We start from the raw sequence: 10,125 nt of genomic DNA, 5'->3' as shown, positions 1-10,125 counted from the left end.
AACGAGTTCCAATTAAGCAAACTGCGAGGAAATTTTTACAACTAAAGAATAGATGATACCTTCATTCACATTCTTATTTGAAACATTGGCTAAATCAAGCATGAAACTCTTACATAGAACACACAATAACCAATGCACGATATAGGAAATGGTATAATATGCATGATGAACAAATAGAATGAGCATTTGAATTTAAAATGAACTTCTAATTTACTCACTTCAATAAAAGCAGACTGACTGAATCACGAATGAATTTGGCGATGAGAATGAAATTTTAGGTAATTTTTAATTAATAGTAACAAGCTTAATATATCAAAGACATTACTATTTCAATATATATGATCGTGCTGCCGACTTCAAAAATATTATTATTTTTCGTTATGGTTTAATTCTTTAAATATTAACATGCGATTGATCGGCATCTTTGAAGTTTGAACTGTAAAAATTGACAAAACTGACGCCAGCGTGAAACTTCGTACTTGAGCCAAACGGAGAGGTAGTGAGGGTGCTACGTCTTTAGTACCAACGAACCGAAGGGCCTACGTAGTTACAATTAAAAACTGCGAATTGCAATATGAAACGTAGATCGCGCTGCGAATTCTCCACGGGATTCGGAAGACTGTTGGGAAAAAGAAGTCGACGGTTTTTCATTGAGACATATAGCAATAAATAGCGATGACATAAACTGCTTTGTGATATATTCAATATATGTTCTGGAAAGAATGTCATTTGCTCATTGGAGAAGTTGAGAAGGTTCTATTACCGCTTAGCGAAATCAATTAACACCATGGAACTAAGTGTAATGTGTTCGTTCGATATCGAATTCTTTCACTTACCGGCGTCAAGTTGAGGCATTTTGATTAATCTTGAGCTTACATTTCTCTGATTCAATAATTGAATTTTATTTAGGGCTATGTTCTTCTAAGCTAAAATCGCTAGTGAACAACAGCAGGAATATGCAGAAGAGGTGAAAGCTTTCAGTCTATATATTACCTTTATATCAGTCGAGTTTTGTTATTAGGAGCTGGGCAATATCTCTGGCATTTTCTGACAGAAATAACTAAAATTTTGATTTGTTTTGTTTCATATCCAGTCAGTCAAAAAATTTGCATTCCTATAATTTGTAATATTTATATGACATCACCATGCCAAGTCTGATGGCCTCATCAAGCATCACGGGAAACGTACTTACATCATCACCTTCCGAGGGCCAAACACAAGAAGTTATCATTTCCAGGGACGTATTTGTTAGTTCTCCTGTATGCTCAGACTCCGATGAATCATTCCGACAAAGTCCGGATAGACTAAACGAATTTGCAAACAGTTTCATCAATACTTCTGACTCGGGTATCGGAGCTGAGTTTTGCCTGGATGACATTACCAGCACTGCGGGAATAGAAAGCTTATGTTACAGTACCGGCAGCGAATATCATAATGTAAACCTGAACAGCCATCATCAACAAGATTTACTGTTTTCACCTACCGGTATACTAGATTTGAAATTGAATAATGAAAACACAAACCATACAACTGAAGATGAATGGAAGGCATGTGATATTTTCGATACATCAGTAAACTTCTCGGACAAAATTGATTCAACTCATCCCGGGATAAAACTGGAATACGGAGCATCCGATTATCTTGATCTGAACGACGTTGAAGAATTCCAACTTGATCTTGAAAACTCAATTGCTGATGCCTCCTTGAAAAACAGCAGCACGTTTGCGTTTTCACAGCGCAATGAGATTGATAATTCTTTATCAGATGGCAACCAAATCCTAAATCTTTCAATATTGGAGCCAACTTTCACTGAAGAAGGAGGTCACAAGGAAATTATTCAGCCTATATTTCCATTCGTGGCAAATCAACAGGTTTCCATAATTTCCCCAGAAACTACTGGCGTAGCAGAAAGTATTTTGGCACAGAGTGTGCAATGTGCGACCGTATTCCAAAATGGTACCAGGACAAGCATAGCACCAGAAACGGAAAACGTTATGTTGAACCCAAGCGATTTATCTTCTCTTGCAGAATTTCTGATGGTTGCACCCGAAAATAACAGTATTCTAAAGTCACCAGCTCGTCTTGCTCCATGCTCTACTTTACTTCCTGGCTCAAAGATTGCTACGTTGGCGTCGAGAGAACAAAATTTTGTTCCCACGAGTAATCTTTCTACAAGCAATATACACCAATTCCAGTCAGATTCATCAATTTTAACAAGTGCCTTCAAAATTGCAAACGTTGAGCAAACTTGCATAAACAACACCATCAATTACGTAAATCCAGTGAACTACCGCTTGAATTCGAACACTTTGGTACCATCGGGCGATGGATTTCTTCAAGCATCAGATCCAGTCACCGAATTATCGCAAGTTTCGATCGGGAACATGTTGAATACCAATGCCGATATCACAACTGATAATATAGATACGGAGTTTCTAACAAGTTCAGGAAGCCATACGTGTCATCCTAACGGACAACAATGTCTCGTATGGGCCTGTAAAGCATGCAAAAGAAAGACCGGACCTCATGACAGGTAATTATTATCAAAATAAAGTAAAAGAATGATACTTCAAGCAATATGTCCTAATTTATATTTCTTCTACAGGCGACGAGCTGCTACCTTGCGAGAGCGCAGAAGGCTAAAAAGAGTAAACGAAGCTTACGAAACTTTGAAGCGATGTGCTTGTACCAACCCAAACCAAAGATTACCAAAAGTAGAAATCTTACGCAATGCTATAACATACATTGACAATCTGCAGAGAATGTTATACGAATCTAACAAAGGAAACAATGAAAACAAATGGCACGAAAACGACGCCTCTATTATCCCACGTAAACGATTCTTAGATTCGGAAGACGGTAGTGACGAAGAAAATCAATCCTCAAAACGAATGTGCCTAGATATTATGATGCCTACGAAAGTAAACGATTCAAAATTAATTGAGGAATTTTTGTCTCCAATCGCTGCGTCTTCAATGAAACAAGAGCAAATGAGTGATGTTTCAATGGTGCCATTCATTACAATCCCATCACAAGAGAATTCTGACCTAACCTCTTCAACTGTCACAATTGCATGAATGTCACATTGTCGACAATCGACATATTACGTTATATTCATACATATACATATACGTTATCTTCTTCTTGCGTATATTTTTATTCTGTTTGTATTATTGTATGTATGCCAATATGCCAGACGTAAACTTAAATATCGCTATGTAGGAAATTCTGCGTGCCTTCCTTAATTTAATAAGTGACATGAATAGTGTCTTTGCTGCGTAAAATTAGATTTTTGCATCAAGCATGAGCAGAGTACGTAAACGCTCTATCCGTGGCATACATTACGAATATGAAATTTAGATAATTGTATTATGATTTATAGAATACACGCTACGGATGTTTGAATACTATATGATGCCTTGATATTTTATTATTATTTATTTACTTGCCTTTGTTGAAATAGTTTAATTTACCTTTTTATTTCGCAATATTGTTGATTTTTCTAACTGCCAATGAACGAGTTCTACTGCTGATTATTTGATTGCTTGTTATTTATAATTGATGATTTAATGAAATACCAAAAATTTGTGCCTATACACCTTCAATGTTGATGTAATTTTCTGTACGTACATGTATATATAACGATAAAAGCAGAGGCGAAATGTGGCAGACATCGTGTGTATGTATGATAAGAAATATTAGCCCTCCGTCGTCAGTAATTTGTTCGTAATCTGGAATCTTTATTTGATGCCGAGATGTGAATGTACGATTCACAAAAAGTAACACCTTAGTTTATATTGAAAAAGGTTCCGGAGAAACAGGCAACCGATGACGACGTATCGCCGAAAACGCGAATTAGTCAATATTTAAACTAATGAACATAGACAACCTCGTGGGTAAAAATTGCATTTTCAGTTTATTCAAGTACTAGAATTATTCTCATTCCTGCACAACCCAAATTGAATTATTCATCCACAAAGACCACACTATGTTGCTTCCGATGTCATACAGATTGTTGAGCTAGCCCTCGCGCAGCTAGCTTATAGAAATCCTTCTTTCACGTCGACGTCGGTTTAGAGTCATGAGGCAATAAAAACAATAACAACAGAAATGGGATTCATAGGTTTCCAATAGAATAGTAAACAATAATATTCTTTGTTATTGAAACCTTTTATTCAAATTCGGAAATTGTACATGAAGTATTCTCTGCGGGACCGCAGCAGTAACGTTCTGCTTTTGATGCTTTCGTTTATCTCAGCATGTATACATATAGCGTATGCTTATTTTAAACCATTGTGGATACATTGTTTTGATGAAACATCAGACAATCAGATGAAAGGCTACCTCAATTGAATACGGTCATTTCTTCGTGAACCCGCGGTGTTTTATTAGTTGCATTAATAAAAGGACAAAATAAGAGTCGTTTAACGATATCATTGTGAGCATTCATGAAACATGCTGGAATTGCATATTTTGAAGCGTGACTTCTTTTCTTTTCGGATATTACTAGTAAAACCAAATTCTCAACGTACGAAGCTTCTCTTTTATTTCTTATAAAGACACGTGGTATAAATTTGTACTGGACAATGTTTGAGTGTTTCAAATATCCTTATAAAAGTTTTATTATACTGTCGACAAGGAAAACATGTTAAGCTTCTTGCACTCTTTGTTGAGCCCGGCAATCGATTTTTATCTTTTATTTTATATTTTATTTTAATATTTTATTCTATTTATAATGATAGATAACAACTTGCTAAAAGTGTATCACACAGAGTCCCTAAAATTATTTTTGTTAAAAATACGGAAATTCATTTTGCATACGCAAAGAAATTAAGAGTCTTCGATGATGCTGGTCATGCTTGACACGTGGAAGGGAATTATATGTACCACGCTTGTTAATGGGAATGATTTCAATAAATCACAATCAATTGTTCTTCACTCATTTTTGTTTGTACTGTTTGGCACGTGCTTAACTGTGAACAGCTGTCAATGAAAGTTTTTATTCCCAAACGCTCGCGCATGTTCCCAAGTTGCGATAATTCGAACCTTTCCCCAAAGACGTAATTCGACAGTATTATTCCGGCATTTAATATGGAGACATTAAATTTTCATTCACGTCTGGCTAGCAAAACGAACCTTTTGGAAGAACTACGTTAAAAATAAATTATCTTTATTTTCATATTGTTGGCCTTATATCGGATTTGGGCTCAGGTTCAAATCACCAAACATAAATTTCCTGATGCTGGTGGAGTGCAGGTTTACTTTCCGAAATGTGAGCCGTTTTATTACCATGAATCCCGATCTCATGTTATTGTGCGCTTCCCATTAAATTCAAGTTTTCACAAAATCTCATTCAGTTTTGCAAGATAATAGTAATCATCATAATAGAGTGCTTAAAGATTATCGAAGGGATAAGAACCTGAATTATATTCGGTAAATTAATTTCAATTCAAATCAGATTTTTGATTTGTTAATTAAAAAATATATTGAGATTTTCAGCCAGTTGTCGGTTTTTAAGATTTTTTAAAAGACAACCATAAATGGCAACCGAAACTTTGTTTTGTTTATGTTGTTTTCATACAGATGACTTTTGATCAAAATATGACGCGCCCGAGTTTCCTGTCTCAGTCATGCAACTGGTAAGACGACCAGGGAGGGTCACTTCGGTGCTTTTCATGCTTTTCAATTTCATGTACATTTGATTGAATATTTAATGCAATTTGCATAAAATTGCGAAGGCGACATTAAAACAAATAGCAATTACGAATTTGACACAAAAAATCTAAATTCCCTTGAGATATATTGTTATTTGCCGTTTAAACCCCATAGACTATTATGGCGCCGGAATGTCTTCTGTGCCGACCACTAAATTACTTTTCGATTTTTAGTCTCATATCCAACATTACCAACCCATAATCTCACATTGATTATCAGTGATTCACGTATGATCAAGCATGGTTTTCAAAATTTGATGCTGACGTCATGGTTAGATAAAAATTTTAACGTTTGCTAAAGAATGCGTATTCGTAGATGAAAAATACTTCAAATCTCAAGAGACTGTATGATATTAAATATATTCTGAGATTTTACTGCCTTCTTTTTTCGGATATTACTGTGTTCGACAAAATGTGTTTCTTGTCAATTGCCAAGGTAGAAAATATCAACTGCTCCTCGATGGATCTGATTTTGCAACTGGATAAAATGTTTTAAAATTTTATCACGTGGATATCCTGGTTCCCAATAACCAGCAAGATAAACGACCATTTAAACCCACTGGATTAGAGAGACACGCTCCAATAGTTCAGAAGCGTATATTTGTCACTGACATTGCTTTATTTCGGTTTTTCTGGCCTAAAACAGCGCATGTAAGTTACCGTTAAATCAAGTCAATAATACTCAAAAATTCAAACTGAATTTGTAGTAAAGTCATTGTAATAATTATACGTAGAGATATTTTCCTCCGCTTTCTTACCGAATATATTAGATGTATATATATATATATTCATTTTTCAATCGGTCGGCAATCGCTCGAGAAGAAATTAAGATATTTCATTTACCGACACCGAATCGATAGGTTCACTTTGTTTGTTGACCACCAACAATTCGCCGAAATTGATGGAAAAGGATAATATGGCAAGTTTTTTTCAAAATACTGTAAGTAAAATTGATGACTGTCAATAACATCAGGATTAACGTAGGCTTTGATGACTACGAAATTACATTGGGGTTTCGATATTTAGCCCTGTTTCCCTGTTTTTAAACAGGGGGTCTGTTCCTCTTGAATTTTTTTATTGACATATCGAAAATATCACTGAAAGCTACATATATATAAACGAGTCCTGGTTCTAGTAGAGTCTATATTTACAAATATATTCATTAAAACAAGTGACAACTCGCAATCTTAGATCCTTATATTCGGACCTATCTAACGTGTGGCCTCGCATACATGATCACTTTTCCTCTATTTCGCCACTGTCTTAAAATAGTCGAACATACATTGAACTTGGGCAATATAATCTATAAGTCTTACAACGATATGTTCCATTTCAACAAATTCCGCGGGAAGCATGAAAACTCAACATAAAGCTGACGTAACACAATTGAGGTAGCGAAATTATAGCCATTTGCTTAGCATAAAATTATCCAGTCATTTTCTTTTCTCATGTGCAGACCAGAACTGTGTCATATAGCATTGTACTAATACTATATCACGCACTAAACAGTAAATGAAAAGAATTCCAACACAAGCGCAACCACAAAAGCTCGCCACATTCTCCTCGATTTGGCAACTATGAAAAATATCGCCGAACTGCATGCCGAGAGAAATGTTTAGTTTGACTATGGGTGGCCGGTTTCCATCGTGTATTATCAACCTGGGAGAGAAGATGTTCGTGCTAGTCGATACATTTTGTCCTAACGTATTTGGTACAATAAAAAGTGTAGTCAGTACAAAACTGGTAAAAAATGTGACGAAATAAATATTTCTGGACCAATTCATTCTGAACTTCTGTCAACTGGTACTGCAATTATGGTATTTTCCGTATTCATGTATGTGTATGTTCTTCATTTGCTCACGAGCAGCTCTACATACCTCAAAAAGTAATGATGTACAAGTGAAATTTGCCATTATTCGGTATAATTGGAAATGTTGGAAAAGGTCATTTCTAAAAATATAGCAAGATTCGAAGGTCATAGATATATCTGCAATATACAATGAACACAATTACAATGAATTCATTACATGTATAGTTTTAGCACCACAGTCCTCCAGTAACTTCCAAGTTAGCGCCGTTCATGTAGGAACTTTCTTCGGAAGCAAGAAAAAGGCAAGCATTTGCTACTTCGTCTGGTTTGCCAAATCTACTCATTGGTATAATTTTAAGAAGTATACTTTTAATCCCATCCCCAACGGTATCCAACATTGGAGTATCAATGGAGCCTGGAAGCACTACGTTACAACGAACTTTATGTTTCTCGTATTCCATTGCTAAGGTTTTAGTTAATCCTACTACTCCAAATTTTGAGCTGCTATACGGCGCTATTTTTGCATTTCCTTTTATTCCATCAATGGTTGATATATTTACAATAGATCCCTTCGAACCGGACACTTCTGAATTCTCAAGCGAGTTAATGAACTCTTTGCAGGGAAGAAAGGTACCTTTCAAATTCAACTGTACGACGTCATCAAACAATTTTTCAGTTACATCACCAATAGGTTTTAATCCACAAAACATTCCTGCACTGTTGACTAGAATTGTAACTTTTTTTCCCAATTTTTCTTCAGCAATTTTAAAACATTTTGCGACGTCCTTTGCTACGGTGACGTCTGCTTTGATGGTACAGTGAACATTGTTGTTGTTACGTGTCAACAAGCTGAGAACCTCTTCCATCCCTTGAACATCAATATCTACTATTGCAACACTTGCGCCTTCCTCGGCAAACTTTTGACAAATTGCGCGACCCAGCCCGTTAGCGCCACCGGTGACGACGGCGGCTTTACCAGTAAGTCTCTGTAGAGGCATTTTAGCCTGCTTTGAATAAGATATATAAAGATGGAAACAATAGAACTATAATGCTGTAAAAGAAATCCGTGATTTGATGACCGATGAAAAACTTAATTTTTTAATGACAGAATAAGGTCGAAAACTTTGAAGTAAGTAATTTGAATGCATTCCAGTTTTCAAGTTAAATCTTGGGAAAATATGGATTTCACTTTCACAAAACTTTGACTATTTTTTATTTGACAATCACACATTGGGTTATGTTTGCCTAATTAGTAGGCTACGAGATTTCATGATATTTATATATAGAACTCGTTCAGAAGACCGTCGTCGAACCCCTGGAACAGCTCAGGTTAAGAAGCACTGCTCTAACGTCTCATCTGGATGAAGAATGTATTGAATATTTGACAGGGCTATGATGAAGGTAGTCTGTAGTCAAATGTTTCTTCATGGGAAGTGCAATATATTAGCTTCAACACATCGGAATTGGAGACAATAAACGTGAGATCTCTCGAAATCAAGTTCTATATATCAGTGGTGTGCAACTTGCGCCCCACGGGTCAAATGCGACTCACAAAAAATAGTTTTGCCGCCCGCGAAGAAGTGCCAATTTTGAATGCTGTGCGGCCTGCGAAACGAGTTTTTAATTCAGTGTAATCTGGTAAGTGCGAGAAATTTCCACCCTTTTGCGCTGCACGGCTTATACTTGAGTCCAATTTATCATCTATATGTATAAAACGTTACAATGCCCTAACAGCTAGCTTGTGCGAAGCGAAGAACGCATGTCATAAGATCCGTGAAAGTATGAATCAGTTCACAAAAATTTTGGAAAATATCCACAAGACTACTGGTTCTTTTGTAGTCATTTGCAAAAATGATTTATTTATGTGGATGAAAATAGAAGCACAAATTATCAAACCATAATTCTACTTCTTATTTAGAGCAATAAAAACCGAAAAAAATCTATTCATACGCTAGAGCAGTAATCTATATCTTGACTAAGCCGCTGCAAAATTAAGAAACCTGAAAAATATCATTGCCCATACAGAAGCTGCCAAGAAGGACTTGCTAATACTAATCTGTATCAATATGCTCTGTGAGTGACGGAATGTTGACCATTATGTTTGCTAGATAAATAAACTTCTTTGCGTTAATCATTAAACGCAAGAGATTTCATAACTGCTTAGTATGTGGTATAATTGTCAACTTGTATAACTGAAGAACAGCTGAGAATTACGCACCAATTTATTGAATATTACCTGTCTTACAGAGACTCTTTCTCATTCCTATGTGATACTGTTGAAACCTTGACGAGAGGTCGTTGGCTAATGATGCCAGATGAAACAAATATATATCACATTACGCTTTAAAATGTTTTTGTATGACCAACCCCTGCATTAGGAAGATCAATATTGAAAACGTTCCGACTAGCATTTAGTCTTCATGAACCGGGCTGGTAAAGTTTTAGTCAGCTATATACAAAATTAGGCAATTTTTTGCTATTCTTTCATAAATACAATAACAATTGTATATATATATTATAAATCATAGAAACCAGGAGTATAACAATTTGTAAAATTCGGAAATAAATTCTTCGCATGTAAAGGTAAGTTTTTCCAGTAAA

General features: G+C 35.7%; 1 protein-coding gene and 1 pseudogene across 1 annotated transcript; one reads left to right on the top strand and one right to left on the bottom strand.

Moving 5' to 3' along the window:
• Window positions 1-745: 745 nt before the first annotated feature.
• On the top strand, window positions 746-3,671 carry LOC120348453 (uncharacterized). Its single transcript, XM_039418576.2, has 2 exons — window positions 746-2,533; window positions 2,606-3,671. Exons 1-2 carry the CDS (start codon window positions 1,146-1,148, stop codon window positions 3,075-3,077), a joined length of 1,860 nt encoding a protein of 619 aa, XP_039274510.2. The 5' UTR covers window positions 746-1,145; the 3' UTR covers window positions 3,078-3,671.
• A 3,217-nt stretch (window positions 3,672-6,888) lies between these two features.
• On the bottom strand, window positions 6,889-8,571 carry LOC120346624 ((3R)-3-hydroxyacyl-CoA dehydrogenase pseudogene; annotated as a pseudogene).
• Window positions 8,572-10,125: the final 1,554 nt, after the last annotated feature.

This window comes from Styela clava, chromosome 1 (assembly GCF_964204865.1).
Source record: "Styela clava chromosome 1, kaStyClav1.hap1.2, whole genome shotgun sequence".
Classification (NCBI taxonomy): domain Eukaryota; kingdom Metazoa; phylum Chordata; class Ascidiacea; order Stolidobranchia; family Styelidae; genus Styela; species Styela clava.
This window is presented reverse-complemented; position numbering and strand designations above follow the sequence as displayed.

Coding starts and splice junctions, on each gene's coding strand:
- LOC120348453 (XM_039418576.2), top strand. CDS start 1,146: ATGCCAAGTCTGATGGCCTCATCAAGCATCACGGGAAACGTACTTACA. Junction 2,534..2,605: donor AAGACCGGACCTCATGACAG/GTAATTATTATC, acceptor TTTCTTCTACAG/GCGACGAGCTGCTACCTTGC.